Genomic DNA, 19313 nt, shown 5'->3' with positions numbered 1-19313 from the left:
CTCCTGGGAAAGCACAAGAAACAAATATCAGAAAGTATGAATTCTAATCGCAAAAATCATGATTTTATTCACAAATCATTCATATATAAATCACATTTCTAATCGCTTATCAGATCGGGAGCAGATCTTAACAACAGACAGATATAGTCCATCTGTTACAAGAGCAGCTGTGGGTATGCAAGTTATTTTGTCCCTTTGTATCACATGCCTTTGTGGTGTGATTAAAAAGTATATCTGGCTAGCAAATGAAATGTCTGGAGTTTGAATTCTGATGAGGGCATTTGCTCAGTTTCTTTTGTTTTCTGATTGCTAAAAATTCTCAATCAGTCTACAGTGGCACCTGAACTAAATGGTGGCGGACAATAATTAATCATATGAGGTTTTGCTGATTGGGTCTTCACTTCCCCAGTCACTCTTTAAATAGCGGTGAAGGTAAGGTATTTTCTCTCTCATCACGGCATGCCTTCATAGTGTAATTAGAAGTCAAATTTGGCTAGTAGTTGGAAAGCCCAGATTTTCAGATCCTAGCAAGGGCATTACACATTTTGTCGAGTGTTGGCATTGTACTTTTCAGATTCATGGCCTCAGAAAATTATAATTGATGCTACAAACTGCTACTTTGGTGCACCTCATTAAGAAGAGGGCTGTTGGCACCATTTAAGTAATGGGGCTTGTAATAATAAGTGCTGATCTCTATGAAATTAATTAACTGATAAAATTTGAGCTCTTTCAAAATTGGTTATATAATTAGAAAATTACAATTCTGACATTTTAGCAACTTCTGTTATATTTTACTGCTGTCATACCGTGTGGCTTTAGAAATTAATAGTCCATATGGTTAAAATATTGTTCTAACAGTAGAGTAGGCAATTGTAGACTGGTCAAAATACCATTTGTAAATGCAGCAAAATAAAAGCTGCTGTTTATAAACTTTAGTTTTTATGTCACGCCCTAATGTAAACTTGTAATATCACATGGACTAACTTTATAATCATAAAAAGGTACTTACATCTTAATGCAACCAACTTGGTAGAAGTTGCCAAATTTTCAAAATATGCCAAAATCGGCCAACCATGCAGATAACTATTCTTATGGCTATCAGGCTCATAGTAGCCATTCAGTCTAGCAATGCTGCCATTTTTGTACGTGTAGGGATTTTATTTATTTATTTATTTATTATTTTATTTTATTTTTATTTTTATTTTTATTTTTTTTTTTGTATTCTACATTCTAAGAGTTTGTATAAATAAATCATGATAGTTTTGTGCCTTAAATGTAGTTTTAAAATATGAGCTTGTGGAAATTGCCGAAATGGAAGGAACTGCAGTAAAATTTCTGCAAGAATGTAGAATTTTGGTGAAAATTTTCTATAAAGAACAATGAGTAAATGCATTTCCTCGATAGCTGCTTTTGTCGACAGTTGCATTCATCCAAATCTTTGCAATTCTCTGATTATTTTAAACAGATTGCTGTGTGAAAGAACAATCTAATTATGAAAAAGAGAAATCAATTCCAAATCATGGAAAGAGGGGACTTGCATCGTCATCTCGCTAAAAATATTGAACCGAATGATCAGAAACTGGCTCTGAACCATCAAGCACAAATATTCCATAGATTATACTTGATTGTTTTACTGATATTACTCTTTTAATGTGTATTTTGCTGTTCTTTTTTTTTAATAATTTAATTAAAAATAAAGAATTTTTAAACATAAAAGAGCATTTAAGCATTTTTGTTTTTGGCATTAGTCATTTCAGTTTTAATAAAAGGGATGTACTTACCTTCCAGGGTAAAACTAATTTAGTTTGTATGTCAACTGAAAAAATTAATTAAAACTTTTGCTTTTTGTAATTCAGGAATCCCCTGTCCCATACCGTAATTTATAGGATTTTTCGCTCCTAAGGGACGAGACAGCTTTAAAAAGGTTGAGAATTGCTGGTTTAAAATATCCAACGGAATATGACTAAATGTTTAAATATATAGTATTGTTATGAATTTTATACAAAGATAGATGATTTTAGTGCAGTTATTTGTGAAATTGTTCTATTTTTCCCTGTACAGTCAAAAGTCGTTAATTCGGACACCCATAATCCGGAATGATCTATAATCCAGACCTCAAAGCTACAAACTTTCTGCACGTGCATCGCGTTGACGCATGCGCATAGGCGTTTACGTGTGCGCGTAAGACCTTTACGGCTGCGAATATGCGTGTGCGCATAAAACGTTTACTCGTGCGTGTTTAATGTATAACGGACGGTATAAGCTAAGCTAAAATTATCTAATTCAGTTAATGTTGCAGATTGCATTGTTCCTTAATCTTTGAATTGGATCCGGCTTATTATTTTTTGCAGACTGTTAGAGCAATTTTATAAAAGTAAGCTTGAACTTTGGATTATATCAAATAGAATTTTCGATATATATATGCTAATATATAAAGGATCTAAAGCGAAAGTATGTTTCGAAATCTGAAATCTGTTTATCAATTTCACGCTGCTCGGTGGGGGGGAACGCCGCCGCGTGCAATGAATTGGAAGTTGATCTGTCAACACTACCCTTATCTTCAAGGCAGATGTTTTTATTTTATTTGGCTTATAATTCCTTACTAAATGTAGTATTTCATCTCGATGTACTCCATCTTTGATATGACTTAAAACAAGCTCCTCATCATTATAATTCGCTTCCAATAGTGAAGAAAGTGACAGAGGTTATTGAAAATGAAAAAATTTCGATTGACAAATTAGTCGGTATTCTCGACACAGCAATTATAGGACTTGAACAGCGGAACTTTGTAACTAAACAAGAAATTATGTGTGTTTAATAGAATTAAAGAGAAAGTATTATCACATGAAACGAAGCAACTTAACTTACATTGAAAGAAATGTTTAATAAAGTAAACAAATAAATATTAAGCTTTTTCTTTTTGTAAATTTTGATACCCTTTCATAATTGTTCTTTATTTCATAAATTACGTTTTCATATTTTTAATTTTGTAATTTCTGCATGCCATCTTACCAGATTTAAACTGATGATCTATAATCCGGAAAAATCGATAATCCGGAATCGCCGAAGTCCCGACGAGTCCAGATTAACGACTTTTGACTGTATAATGTAACATGAAAATCTAAAGAAATGTTGCTCTGCCAGAAAAATAAGACTATAGGGGCAAACCTATTTAACATTGAGTAAATGGATGTCTTGTTAAATTGGCAAGATATTGCCCAAGCTGGTGATGGTTTTGGTGACTAATTTTTATCACCAAATTTGGCAAGAAATCACCAAGAATAGTTAGACTTGGCGACATTTTGGTCTCGTCCGTGTATCACTGTAATAGGTATTGTAGAGCAGAGGTAACTCTGCCGCAAAACCAGAGGTTAGACTCTATCTGGGGCACATTTGAGCTGTGCTTTGGTGAAGAGTATTTAAGACTATAGCAGGCTTCATTTGAAATCTTGCCAACAGAAGCCCATGGAATTGCTTCAGGAGCTTGCCGCAGATGTTGAAATGCTGTCTCATCTTGCCTTTCTGGACTGCCCATCAGAAACAAGGGAAATCCTGCAGTACTTCATCGATGGCATCTGGGATCCTGAGGTACAAAAAGCACTGCGAATGGTAGATGTCAAATATTTAAAAAGCCCAGCAAGCAACTCGTAGAGACTGCCACTCAGTCAGAGCTGCTCAAATCCAAGAGTCAGTGGATCATGTGACTGCTTGTCTAGACGATTTAACCAGACCAAGTCAGTGCTTTGATACGGAATACGAGTGACCAAAAACTACCCCTAAAGTGTTGGAACAGCAATGCTGAAGGCCGCGTATAAAGGAACTGCAGAATATTTCAAGGCACGGATCTCACAGAGCGGAGATTACCAGATATTGGAGAAGCTATATTTTAAAGTGCTTCAGATTTCTGCAGTGAATGGCTAAAATAATGGATTCTTCATCATGAGACACACCAGTGGAGTTTCTTGCAATATGAGCCAATGTTACCATCATCTGAAATGATTTGGCTCAGGAATTATGAGGTTAAATTTTGTCGGTGCTGCCTTGCATTGCCCTCCAGACTGTGTTCAGGGATAAAATCAACATCTATGGAAAATTAAATGTAAATCATCAGTAACAATGTAACAAATAAACAATCATAAACGTTTGGAAGTGCTCCCTATCATTACATTGCATATGTGGCAATATTACAGACCCTTGCTTACTCGTATTAGATTTTCTATGGAAATATAATTTTTACTTGGACTTTCCTTGGACAGTGGAATAATTATTGAACCAATGGTCTTCCAATCTCTGTTTCTTCGGAAACCATAATATCAGAGTTATTGCAGAATGCACAACTTAAGCATTGAAGAGAGGAGTGCTGCTAAACGTGTCATTGAAGAATTTCAAGTCGTTTTCTCTCATTCATCTTCTGACGTTGTTCCGGCGATTTTTAAGTGGACTGTAACTCTCAATTAAACTAATTTTCAAACTACTTTGTGACATATCTTTATCTTTATTATACTAATTTTTGACAGACGCTCAGGCTCCCACAATCACTCTCTGCTTCGCCATTGAAGCCAACTCCAAAGTAATTCACATTCTTTTCGTAAACAGTAACGAATGCAGCGCCATCTGGCTTCAGAAGGATTTAACACTCGCCTGGATTGAAATTACAAAATTTCAAGAAATTATACAAACATTCTTAAACAAAGTTAATATGCTTATAAACAACATAATATACTATTACTATAACTACAGCTATTAACAATACTATAACAATACAATACATATGCAAAAATATCATTTCAGTTTTCTATCAGAAGAACGGCGATCTTTGTTATCGCTCTTTTCAATTCTCCTGATTTTGTTTTGATTTTAACCATTCTTACTTTATTGTCAGATCCATGATAGACTTTAATAACCCGACCTAATATCCATTTGCAAATTGGCAGATAATCCTCCTTAACGAGTACCATAGTACCAACAGAAATATGGTCCTTCTCTATCATCCACTTGTTTCTCTGCTGCAGAGTTCCTAAATAGTCATTTGACCATTTCTTCCAAATAATTTGAACTACTTTCGTTGTTCTCTGCCACCGGCTTAACCGATTTTCATTTACGTCTATTATCATTGGCTCTGGAATCGTCTGTATTGATCTCCCTATTAAAAAATGACCTGGGGTCAAAACGTCATAACAATCAAAATCATTGGAAATAGGTGTAAGAGGTCTCGAATTTAGTATTCCTTCCACCTGCACAATTATGGTTTCAAACTCCTCATATGTAAAACGCAAATTTCCTATCGTTCTCTTTAAATGATACTTTACGGACTTTACACCGGCTTCCCATAGCCCTCCGAAATGAGGGGACTTGGGAGGTATAAAGTTCCAGTCTATTCTTTCGGATGTGAAATATGAGGCCCAAAGTTTTATCAGGAAAATTAATTACATTGTAAAATTTCTTCAACGGAGAATTTGCTCCTACAAAATTAGGGGCATTATCAGTGAATATTTTTGCACATTTGCCACGTCTGGCCATGAAACGCTTAAGAGTGGCAATTAAAGCACTAGAAGTTAAATCTGACAAAGGCTCAAGATGAGTAGCTCGTGTCACAAAACATATACATACACAAATGTAAATTTTATTTAGCACGCCCTTTCTCTGATGCTTGTAAGTCACATAAAAGGGACCGCATAGATTCAAACCTGAAACACTAAATGGGGGTGATCTATTAACTCTCTTGTATGGCAAATTGCCCATAATCTGTGAAGACAAAATCAGTTTGCATTTAAAGCATGTCACACAAAGATGTACTGTTTTTCGTGCCAAATCTCTACCACCTAATGGCCAAAATTTTAAACGTACTGCATTCAATAATCCTTGGGGACCAACATGCAATAATCTTCTGTGCACACTAGAAAAATAAATCTTACTTAGCTTAGAATTTTTTGGTAGGATTGCAGGATATTTCTGAGAAAATGGTAAAGAAGCTTTTTCAAGATGGCCACCAACGCGAATTATTCCTTTACGATCAACAAAGGGATGTAAATTTTTTAAGTTACCTGTTATGTCCTTTTTACAAAATAGAACCTTCTGCTCATGCTTAATAAGCATTTCCTCAGCTATTCTTACCTCCTCTAGTTGAAGAGGGCCTACCTTTCTTGATTCACCTTTCCTGCAATTACAAATAAACCTAAAAATATAAGAAAGAACATTAATTATTCTATAATAATTGTTACTAATATTCAAGAGTTCGTCTAAAACGTTAGAGTTTATGTCAATCAACATAGTTCTCTCAGAAATGTCATTAATGTCACTAGAACTTTTGCTTTCTTGCACAAAGGACTCCCTTTCATTTGGTGTTAGGTTCTCAACCTCTGGAACTATTGGTTATAAGCACTTGTAGGGAAGATGCGGCTCTGTAAAAAATTCTGCACAAGTCCACCACTTAGAATTGTTCACTAGAGAAGAGGCACTAACTCCACGCGTTAGAAGATCGGCTGGATTGTCTTTGGTTGAACAATAAAACCATGAATCTGGATTAGTCAACTTCTGAATCTCGTCGACGCGATTCTGAACGAAATTCTTCCATCTCCTGCTTGATCCTTTGATCCAATACAGTGTAACTTTAGAATCACTCCAGAAAAAGATATTAGATGAACCTTTACGATCTAAAACTTTATTAACTTCCGTTCCCAATCTTGCAGCAATCAATACACCCAGCAATTCAAGTCGAGGCAAGGAAACGTTTTTGACAGGTGAAACTCTGCTCTTGGAAGCCAGCAAATTCACAGAAATTTTTTCTTGATTCTGTACCTTTACATAAACGGCTGCACCATACAACCTTTGACTTGTGTCAGAAAAAACATGGATCTCTATATTTTCATCACATGAATCCAAAGCAAATCTTGGAACACTAATGTTACTAAGTTCTGAAAGCTCGCTACACCGAGACCACTCGTCGTTCAAATCAGAAGGAAGCTCTTCATCCCATGGTAATTTACGTAACCATAGCTTTTGTAGTAAAAGTTTTATTCTAACAGTGAATGGTGTGATGAGTCCAAGAGGATCATATATTTTTCCAGCTGTTTGGAGGATGAAGCGTTTGGTACTTTTCTTTCTCCTCGAAATTTTCGTCAAACAAGAAGTCTCTATGCTCAAACTATCTTCCTGAATGTTCCATTGAATTCCTAATACCTTCAGTATCCTTTCATTTGAGCTTAGGGGATGAATATCAAAATTTTCTTCTTCCCATTTTTTAGCTAAATGATAATCATTCGTCACCCATTTGCGTAGATTCATCCCAGCTCCACGCATAATTTCCTTTGCTTCCCTTGAAGTTTTTAAGGCTTTTGATACATCATCTGCTCCTGTAACAAGATCATCAACATACATGCATGTATCAAGAATTTGAAAGGTATCGGGATACACATTTCTGTACTTTTGGATATGCAGCTTTATAGTTGCAGCTAACAAAAAAGGACTGGAATTAACACCAAAGAGCACACGCTTAAATCTATACACTTCTAGCTGATCGTCGGTATTCTGCAAAGGTGTATCAATATTCTTAACAAATAAAAATCTAACTGCATCTCGATCTTCCTCAGCTAACACGATCTGTAAAAATGCTTTTTCGATATCTCCTAAGATTGCAACTCTGTTAAGTCTAAAATATATCAGCAAGTGAAATATATTTTGATTCAGATTAATACCTGGCCACAAACAATCATTCAGGGACAGACTACCTATTTCATGTGAGCTCGCATCAAATACAGTACGCAATTTTGTTGTAATGCTTTCTTCTCTATAAACTGCCTCATGCGGCATATAAAAAACTGGCTTGTTTACTGGTTTCGTAGAATCTAATACTCTTTCTATTATCCCTTGATTTAGGTACTCTTCTAAAGTTTCTCTATATTTCAGGTATAATGTATTATCATGCTGCATTTTTCTCATCAGGATTTTTATTCTTTTTTCTGCGACACCAAAATTGTCGCTTAAATGTTCCCAACATTTCTTCCAAGGCAGACTAACAATATAACGACCATCTTTGAAACTAACAGTTTTGTTGAATATCTCTAATGCTTTATCTTCATCGTAAGAATTGGAATCATCTCTGATACCAATTGATTCCAAATCAAAAAACTTCTTCAACTGTGCTTCGACATTGTCATAAATTAACCCACAATGCATTAATTGTTTCTCATGTGGTAAATCTTCAATGCTACCGCTTACCAAATACCCAAATGCTGAGTTTTGTAACACTAAATTTGTATTTGGTACATAAATTTGCCCGGATCTTATCAAATCGAAAAATATTTCAGATCCTAAAAGTAACTGAATTTTACCCGGTTTGTGAAAGTCTGGATCAGCTAACGTAACTCCTTGTGGAATCTCAATATTACAGACTTCAATTTGTCTAGAAGGCATTAAATGAGTAATTTTCGGAATTACGAAAAAATCTAGTTTACGACTGTATGTATTTCCTCTATTTAAAATAACCGCACTTATTTTTGATTTCACCATTGTTGAAATCTCAGATAAACATCCTACTGATAGGTTTACATTTTCTCTTTGCAAATGAAGCTTCTCAGCTAATTCCGATGAACAAAGATGAATCATACTTCCACTGTCAAGCAAAGTTCTGGCTGGAAATATTTCTCCTCCATTTCCCTTAATATAAACAATCGCTGTCGATAGTAGGACTCTATTAACTGCATTACAATTTTTATTTACATTAGCTGTCATAAAACACTCGTTATCCTTATTTATAAATGGCTTTGCGTGAGCATTCAGTTTCGCTACTTCCGTAGACGAACTGGCGTCTGACTTTTGATCCGACAGAGAGGCGATTTCGCAACTCTCTCTATTTTGGGAAATCGAAACTTTTTCTCGCTCATAACACAGTAACGAATTGTGCTTTTTTCTGCATAGCCTACAAGAGTAACTTGAAGGGCAATTTCTCACGCCATGATTTCCAAAACAGCAGAAACATAAGTTGTGCTTTTTAACATACTCGACTCTATCCTTTAAGCTGAATTTTTGAAATTTAGGGCATTTAAATAATTTATGTTTCACATTACACAGTTTACAAATTAAAGCACGTTTTTCAGTCACACATGAAACCATTGAAGAAACCTTTGATTGACTTACTGAAGCTTTTGATTTAGACATTACTGGAATTCTAGAAGCGTTTAATGTCCTCGCGTGATCCTTTAGAAATTCTAATAACTCTGTAATGTTCGGTATTTTTTCTTTCTTTAAATTCCTTTCCCACAATAACTTAGTATTCTGATCAACTTCCGGCTAAGAATAAAGGCAAATATAGCGGATGAAACCCCATCTAACTTTTGTTCTAAACATTCTAACGATCTTGCAACTTCACTTGTAACATCAATTAAATTTAGAATCGCAGAAGCTGACTCGTTTTGAATAACGGGAATACTCATAAATCTTTTAAGATGAGCATACACTTGTTCTCTAGGATTCGAGTATCTTTCTTCAAGGAGAGACCACGCTAACTTATAATTATTATCCGTTATAGCTATCGTGTGGATAATTCTAAATGCATCTCCTTTCAGTGCTGATTTCAAATATTGCAATTTTACAGCATCTGATAAATTTGGGTTTTGATCAATACTCGCTTTAAAAATGTCCTTAAAGGAAAGCCAAGAATGCATTTCTCCTGAAAATGTTGGTAACGAAATCTTAGGTAAATGCACAACAGTATTTTCAGAAATTACTGCATTTTCTACTTTATTTTCTTTAGCAACATTCGACAATCTATTATTTATTTCAAATTCTATATCAATAATACTACTATTGATTTCATCTTGCTCACTGAAGATTTTTTCGATATTTTCTTCACTACTTAAATTGATAATAGAATCAAAAATATTATTGAATTCATTTTGCAGATTGTTAAATTTAGTTTTTAGCAATTCTAAATCACTAACACTTAAATCTGGCTCACAAAGTTTCTTTTGCAACTTCGATAAGATAGTTTTTTGTTTTCTCTTTTTAGTGAGAACATCTTTCAGTTTCGTAGCCATTTTCGCTATACTTATTAATAATAAATTATCACACAAACTTAATTCAGAATTTACTAAACGCAACAGTTAATAATGAATAGAGTTTCAAGGGTTTTTTACTTACCCCTTTCTTTCAGCAACTGGCTATAATCCACAAACACAAATTCCATTGAAACAAAATGGCAAACTCACTGTTTTACACTAGATTATTTATTTAGCTGATATCTCTGCGGCTCTACTGGACCACTCAAATGGTCCGGCGATTTTTAAGTGGACTGTAACTCTCAATTAAACTAATTTTCAAACTACTTTGTAACATATCTTTATCTTTATTATACTAATTTTTGAGAGACGCTCAGGCTCCCACAATCACTCTCTGCTTCGCCATTGAAGCCAACTCCAAAGTAATTCACATTCTTTTTGTAAACAGTAACGATGGCAGCGCCATCTGGCTTCAGAAGGACTTAACAGACGTAGGTTGAACCTGTTTGATACAGCATAAAATTAATACCAGGGATCATCTACCAATCAAGCAACATTCAAGATGTCTACTGATTGCTAAACAGGAAAAGGTAGGAAAACTTCTAAGGGACATGTAAAAAAGTGGCATTATCAAGCCTTCAGCAAGTCCATAGGGATCTCTCATCATCCTGGTCAAAAAGAAAGATGATTCAACTGGATTTTCTGTTGACTATCATCGGTTGAAAGAGGTTACAAAGAAAGACAGCTACTGTGTTCCCAGAATTGATAACATTTTGGACACTTTCTGGAAGCAAGTGGTTTTCAACACTTGTTTTAAAGAGTGGATATTGGCAGGTAAAGGTACAATTGAATGACTGAGAAATGATAGCTTTTGCTACCAGATAAGGACTTCGGTAGTTCAAGGTGCTGCCCTTTGAACAATGTAATGCATTTGCAGCATTTGAATGCCTCATGAAGACCGTGTTGAGAGGTAATTTTCTATGAAGCCTGTGAGGCCAGGAAAGTGATGCACCTCGGACATGTCATCTCTGCCAAAGTTGTATTTGTGGATCCAGAAAAAGTGTTTGCAGGTAAAGACTGGAGATACCCCAAATATGTCCATCAGCTAAGATGTTTTCTGTGTCTTTCCACCTGCTATAGGAGATTTGTGAAGTTTTCTTCCATCGCAAGATCCTTTCATAAACTGTCAGATATCAACCAGAAGTTCTCATGGACAAAAGAATTGTGAGGATGCATTTAACAAATTGAAGGAAGCTTTAATATCTGTGATGGTTCTGACTTATCCTTAGCTCGAAAAACCATTTATTTTTGACAGAGATGCGAGTAACGAGAGTATCGGTGCTGTTTTGTACTAAGAAATAAACAATCAAGAATATGTCATAGCATACTGGAGCAAGTATCTATCTAAACTGAAGAGGAATTACAGTGTCAGTGCTCACCATATTTAAAGCCATAGAACGTTTCTATCATTTTCTATACGGCAGAAAATTCCAGCTCTGCACAAGATCATGCATCATTGTCCTCGCTCTTAAATTTCAACAGTCCCAGCCCGATATATACAGAGACTCCAGGAATAGGACATAACTACCCATCATAGGAAAGTGTCATTGCACGGAAACACTGATGCTCTCGCCAGAAGACCGTGCACAGAAAGCTGCCGATATTGTTCCAAAGTGAAACATGACCAGCTTAGTCTGGTCGTACATCAAGTTACAAATTCAACATTGTTTGATCCAGACCCATGAAGTGGCGATGAAATCAGGTAGGACTTGTTAGGAAATTGCAACATTAAAACCATAATTGATTTAATAGAGTCTTAAAACAGGAAACCTAACTGGCAGGTCATTTTGATCAGTAGTCCTATGACAAAACAAGATTGGGCTCACTAGAACTCACTCCATATTCAAAACAATCAAGGAAAGAAGTTCATTAAAGAACTTTGCAAGCTACTTGCCATCGAAAAATACCCAAGCAACACCTTTACATCCCCAACCAGGCGGCATGATGGAGAGGCTTAATCAAACCAGCCTAATAACCTCTTGCAGGTGGTTTTCAGAAACCAGTAGGTCTGGGACAAAAAGTTATCTCTGTTTCTACTGGCCTGTCACAGTACTGTTCATGAGATGACTGGCTATACCCCATCCCAGATGATCATTGGTCATGACCTTCGTGTGCCTTGTGATCTCTTCTTTGTTTGCCCTCCGAATGTGCCTTCATTGCCTGAGGAGTACATCCAGAATCTCCAGGCATGGTTTGAAGTGATGCATAGTTTTGTGCAAGAGCGAATTAGCTTGGCGATGGAGAAGATGAAGGTTCGATACAAGACAAGAACTACAGGACATCAGTTCAACAAAGATTACAAGGTGTGGTTATGAAATCCGATTCAACGGAAAGGATTCTGTCTTAAACTACAGTCACTGGGGATGGTCCTTACATAGTCCTAAACAAGCTGAACGAAGTTGTAGATTGATCCGTAAATCATCAAATTCTAAGCCTCAAGTCATTTATAGGCTTGCCCCTTATAATGGCCATAATTCGTAATACCCTTAGTGTCCTGTAATGTAAATAGTATTCAAAGACTATGGTCCAATTTGTACATCAGTTTGTAAATTAATACATTTTTTTTTGGGTTAAGATTTGATTTGTTTTATATCATTTATTGTAATTATTGTTTAAGTATTGCATTAATTTGCCTTAATATGGCTTCCTGTCAAGGGACTGTACTGCCTAGAATGTGCAGTCCTTGGGAAGGGGACAATTTTATGAATTTTGTGCATAGATGATTTTAATGCAGTTGTGTAAGAAATTCTTGTAGGTTTTTCTGTATAATATAACAGGAAAATTTAAAGAAACCATGCTCTGCCGAAAAAATAAGAATACGAGGGCACGTTTATTTAACATTGAGTAAATGGCTATCTTGCTAAATTCGCAAGGTGTATTGATGTATTGTATTGAGAATACGGCAAAGCACACTAAGGCTATCTGCCTAAGAGGAGAGATGCCTTCGTGGATGACTTTCTAAGGGAAACTGGCTCGTATACACGTTACACATGGGGAAAACCACGAAAACGCCCATGCAGCCAGCCCGTTCGCGGTATTTGAACCTCGGACCGAACTACCAGTGTTCAGCAATTTTACCGCTCCGCCGCTGGTGGGCCTAAATTTGCAAGACATCACAAAGTTGGTGATGGTTTTGATGACTAATTTTTGTTGCCAAATGTGGTGAGAAATTGCCAAAATTCGTCAAACTTGGCGACATTTTGATCCGGTTCCTAGATAAAGGTAAAAGGTAATGTAATTGTATAACTGTAATTGATCTTCTATGTAGATGTAACTGTATTCAGCCCTCATATGTCTTCCAGTAATTTCAAGGAGCAGAAAGTACTAGAAATATCTTGACATTTGAGTGAAAACTATATATGACCAGAGAGAATATCAGTTTCTCAATTATGAGTTCAAAGCAACTTCAGAGTATTGAGATATCCGTGAAAGCTTTGCCTTTTAAATACACTTTGCATTGCTTTGTTTTTAACTTTCTTAATAATTTGAAGTATAACTACTGATTGTACTCTGTGATACTGTGAAGAATTGTACAACTGTTTTTGTGGAAAGTTCCAGAATTGTGCATTGGTACTTTTGGTAAAACAGAGTGGATTATAGCTCACTGTGTGTATTCAGTTTATTACAAACTTATACACACGCAACAGTATGTTGGAGTTTTTTAATTGTTATATTATTAAATACCCATTTTATTAATTAATATGGTTTATTTATTTAATATCATTTTTATATGTTTTCTTTAGTCCATGTCAATCCATTGCTTTAATTTTTGATGTCACATTGAATTTATAGAATTTCCACATAATATGAGGAGAAAAATTATTCTTTTGCCTTCTTTAAACAAAATTTGGCAGTTGAAGCTGTTCACATAATTTGTTTATTGTTTTATTAAATCAGTATGCAGGATCAGAAATATGCATTGCATTTGGTTACTCTTAGACTGTTCTCTGAAAATATTTTTCAAAAAATAAACTTTAAAATTTATGCTTTATATTTAAACTGTGTTTAAAAATATCTATGTTATAGATATTTTTCTTTTTGCCAGTCTTCTAAAATTAAATGAGAATAAAAATTGTATTTGTAAAAAAAGTATTGTTATGATATACTTTTAAAATAGAAGCAATTTTTTTATGTCTATATTTTTTTTTTATAGTAATGTCTGTGTTTAAATTATAGGGGATCAAATAATATTGTTGGCATTGAATTTTGCATTATGAATGATGGACATGTAGTAATTGTAATGCCATATTATCCACATCAACGATTTTCTGTGAGTATGATTCCTCTCCTTAAAATTTTGTCTGATTAATCCAAATTAATTAATTTTTGACAAACTGATATGCAATTGCAGTGATTTAAAAATTACTTGTATTCCTTACTAGTTTTCTGTTTATGTAGATATGTGTTTGTAGTTCTGCTGTTTTAAATGTACAAAAAGACTTTAAAAATTTTGTGGAATTATTATATTATGTATGATTAGAATTTGGAAATGTTAATGACATTATTCTTGTATCATTATTTTCTTAATCTCAAAACATCAATTTTCTTATGATTTGTATTTTGCATTAAAATGTACCACATGGAGTAGGAACAGTGTCTGGAAAAGTACTGAGGGTAAAATTTGCAATGTTAGAACATATCGCATGTTTTCTTGGTTTATCTTGAATTGATTCTTATTTTTTTACTTGTAATCCAAATTGAACAGGAAGCAGTTTATAGATCAGCGTTTCATCTTAACTGTGACACATCATAAAGCATCAGTTTGTTGAACATGGGTAAAAATGTGTACTATAGAAAGAATTATTTTGTAGGAAATGAAAGTCATTTTACTGTGGGCTGCTTTTCTAAAATAAATTTCAGGAACATTTTTGAAGCTACCTTGTATATTTATGGCTGCCAGTTTCAGAATTTAGTATGTTATGTTTTTATTCATTAAGTTTTTATGTGTGTGATTGAAATAGTATTGAGAATGCACATATCAAAATTCATAAGTTTTAATTTTATAGATAATTTTGCTTATAAACTGGAAAGCACATATATGTAAAATAAAAAGATCGATAAGATAAAATACAAACTTAACTTTGCAGTAGCTCCTCAAATTCTTTTTAATTATGTAATTTCCCCTTCTTGTCCTAAAAATAGTTATAGCACATCTCTGTACTCCACACTATTTCAAGATTGATCCTTCTTACATAATTCTAATGATGCAGATACTTAATACTTCAGCAATATTAATTTTAAATTTTGTAAATTTGAACAATCAATCAAAACAAACTGAAATTCTAACTGTGTAAAACCATCATTTGGAAACTGCATATTCTTTCTCTCGCTTTGCTCCTGCTAACTTTTCGTCAATCTCTGCTGTTCTTTCCATCGAAATTAATTGTTGTAAAGATGCAGAAAAGGCACAGATTTGATAAAAAAAATGAGTGTGCAGAGCACCCATTACTCTATGTAAGTCATTAAGAATGTATTTCTCAATTATAAAAAAAGTGTTAAATCAGCCACTATGATGACTGATAATTTCCATAATCATGTATCTGCATCATCTACCATTGGAAATAATTTTTATTACATACATATAAACAATTGTACTTAAGATTTGTAATGAAAATAGGTACTGTCTGATTATCCACCCCTGAAAAGTCTTATCCATCCCTGAAAGTTCCCCACTGAAAAGTGGGAAAAATGTATTCCTGAAGGCAAAACACCTCAGGAACCCAAATAGTTATGTCATCAAAATAGTTATCTGGCAACCCGCAGTGTCACCAAAATGTATTTACGTAGCAACAAAGACGTGTACATAGCATGTAACTGTTTTGGCCAGTGTGCAATACTAATGTTGTACAATGCCAAGTTTTAGCAGTTATGTTTTTTTTAAAGCGAAGATAGATGGCTGTGTACATAGGGAGGGCAACAGCATAAAAAAGAAGGATTTCTTGAAAAATGTAGGTGTTTTATTCCTAATGTTTTTTGTTTTTTTAATTTTACTGATTGATTGAATGGAATCAATAAACACACTTGTATGGAATTTTTCGCCTGCGATCGTTTTGAAAATGGCAATTGCCTTTAATGCATTAGCTCGGCAAAACATTAGTTGCCAGTAAGTTTACAAATGCTTTTCAAAGTTGGCAAAAAGTTTGCAGCTTTTCAGTGGTGGTGATATAGATAATCAGAAAATGCCAAAAAATATTCAAATATACATTTAAAAGTGGAGAATTGTTTAGATACAGTCCCCCCTCCCTCTTTAAAATTTTGGAATATCTTGTTGGGAAAAGTGAAAATGATGTTGAGTATTTGTTTTATTTTTAGGATTATTTTCGCCTATTGACTGTCAATGATATTAGAGATTACATGCGAAACCTTTTTATTGCATTATCTAAAATACATGCTCATGGCATCATTCATCGAGATGTGAAGCCAAATAACTTCTTATATTGTAAAAGTCAGAAAAGGTGAGCATTTTTGAGAAAAAAAAAAAAAAAAAAATATTATGCTTTCAGAATTTATTTAATTTTTTGAAAATTCTGTACCTTATTATTAAATGTAATGATAATGAGCCTTATTGTTAATTGTAATTTCATGTTTATAGCTTAGGTGATTTTGCATTTTGATAAGCTACAGTACAATCTTTTCACTTTCTGTTCATTATCTTTTATATTTTGTCATTTTATAATAATTTAAAAAAAAATTTTCTGTGATCTCTTTAAAACTTTAGAAGTGTTTTCTTTAGATACAGTATATGATCAAAAGTGTCAACCCCTGTAAAGCAGTGGATGTGCCTACATATATGAAACAGGACAAGCTTATACAATTATGACAAGATTATGTAGGAGTTCACAAAAGTTTGCCATGGAAGTGTAGAATATACAGATTCACTGTATTCAGTAATGTGATTAAATGTGACAGTTTCAAAATATATACATAGAATTTTCATTTTCATTCATATACCCTTTTATATTATAAATGATTATTAAGGAAATAGAAACATATAGGTTTATTAAGAAAATACAAATTGTCTATGGTACAAAAAGCTGTGACCTGGTTGTTCTGTGTCTAGTCACAAAAACAATTTGAAACAAATTTCATAATGCTTGCAGGTGCTATATCTGCATTGTAGCAGTTGGTTGAGAATTCTATATTGGAGTGACAACAGCAGATGGTTCTTCATGGTCAAGCAGCTGCATATGAATCACATATTAACTTTTGTGAACCACATTTGGGGAGTCCCTTAAGAAGACAATTGCTATTTACTGTAGAGAAAAGTCTTACCTTAGAATACAGGTGCAATGTGTGCATGCAACCTTAATAATAATAATAATAATTATAATAATAAGGTATTTTTCATTTCTTGATTTCCAAAATGTGCTCTATTCATTTTATCATACTTATTTTTTTATTATTTTATCATCTTTATTTTTCTCTTTTTACTTCCTTGTACGAAGTAAAAAGGAAGTATTGTAATCGCGAAAGGTTTCAGGCAGCATATTTCAATGAAAATATCCCATTTTGACCTCTATCAAATGCAATTTAACGATATATTTCCATGATATCTGTATGTAAGGACAGAATAAAACACTCTTTTCCTCCAAAATAATTATAAAACAGCTTTAAAATTAATTCTGAAGAGAATTTTTCGTGGCGTCTGTACGAACGTATGTACGTACGTACGTATCTCGCATAACTCAAAAACGAGTAGCCTCAGAACATTGAAATTTTGTATATAGGACTGCTATAACACGCAGATGTGCACCTCGTATTTTGGTTGCAATTGGCTGCACCAAACATATATAAATCTATTTATATATATATCCACTCTGTTACCCGGCTCTGTGATCTCAGTTTCTTTACTCTTATATGTTTGTAAATTGTACATTTTTTGCTTTAAAAATGATTGAATTATGTTGTTCTTATCTTCTGGTTAATGTTTTTATGCCTTTAGTAAATCTCTATGCAATATTTTTCGAATTATCAACAATTTTAAAATTGTTTAAGTGCCGCTAAGCTTAATAAAGATTTTGATGACGGCCATTGCTCTTGCTTACATTTGAAACAGCAGGATAGCGGATTTGTTGCCAATCTAGAGAAACTTAGCTTCGCAATAACAAAGATAACGCCTTCATTTATTATTTAAATCATGTTTAATCCTTTCTGGAATTTTTCTAGGAAATAAGCGTTTAAAATTCACTTTGTAATTTTTAATACAGATATTTTGAGTTTTTATGTATTTTTGCCTTGTCGCGAAGTGAAAACTGAATTAATTGAATGAGAAATACTCAATTGTCTGTGAAAAACTGTTTCTTTTTCGTTTTGTTTGCTTAATTTCTTTTATACATCGTTCTACGAGGGCTATCCAGAAAGTAGATTACGTTTTGGAATAAAAAAATAAACAAAGTATAGGAAACAAATTTTATTATATACAGATGAAAGCCACACTCAAATACTACTTTTCTACATAGTCACCATACAAATTAAGGCATTTATCGTAGCGATGTACGAGCTTGGAAATTCCTTCGTCGAAAAATTCGGCCGCCTGCGCCTTCAACCACTTCGTTACCTCTTCTTGCCTTCCATCTTGCACAAAACTTGTGGTAACCAAGCTTTTCGCTGATGATTTCGTGCAACAAACTTCGCGAAATTTGTGGAAAACTCAAAGAAAGTTCCGTTATTGTGAAATTTCGATTTTCACGGACTTTAGCATCGACTTTTTCGAGAAGTTCGGCGGTCACTATGCTGGGTCTCCCACTTCGATCTTCGTCGTGAACATTGGTTCGGCCATTTTGAAATCTTATGACCCACTGACGCACTCCACCTTCAGTGATAATGTTGTCCCCATACACTTCACGAAGCTGCCGATAGATTTCTATCGGTTTACAGTTTTTTGCAGTCAGAAACCTTATTACTGAGCGCACCTCGCAGCTCGCGGGATTTTCAATTAACGCAGACATTTCAAACCGTCACAGTATCTGAACGGAGCACAGCACGAACCTCTCACTAGCACGGCTAGATGCAGACTGAGCTGCGCAACGCTCTGACCCCAAGATGGTCGCGCTAGCCCCGCCCCTAGCGGACACAGACGGAAACGTAATCTACTTCCTGGATGGCCCTCGTAGCTTTGTTATAGTATTTGAATAGAACATGTGGCAACGATTAGAGAATTCTTCAAATGATATAAATTTTGTGCATTCTGAGTTATAATATGAAAGAAATATAATACTGTTAAGTAAACCTAGCGCCAGAGTGTCGCTGTGGTAAACA

General features: G+C 34.3%; 1 protein-coding gene across 3 annotated transcripts in view; it reads left to right on the top strand.

The window, feature by feature from the left end:
- LOC118204959 (cell division cycle 7-related protein kinase-like) overlaps positions 1-19313 on the top strand; it is a 94328-nt gene that overhangs the window by 22007 nt on the left and 53008 nt on the right. For all 3 annotated transcript variants that reach the window (XM_085806774.1, XM_085806772.1, XM_085806773.1), the window contains exons 5-6: positions 14232-14325; positions 16368-16510. In XM_085806774.1, coding sequence (XP_085662900.1) covers positions 14232-14325; positions 16368-16510 — 237 coding nt within the window. The remainder of the gene's footprint in view (positions 1-14231; positions 14326-16367; positions 16511-19313) is intronic.

This window comes from Stegodyphus dumicola, chromosome 12, assembly GCF_044657685.1.
Source record: "Stegodyphus dumicola isolate Sdum_Otavi_A_Nest chromosome 12, ASM4465768v1".
Classification (NCBI taxonomy): domain Eukaryota; kingdom Metazoa; phylum Arthropoda; class Arachnida; order Araneae; family Eresidae; genus Stegodyphus; species Stegodyphus dumicola.
Note: the sequence above shows the minus strand (reverse complement) of the source record. Positions and strands in the feature narration are given on the sequence as shown.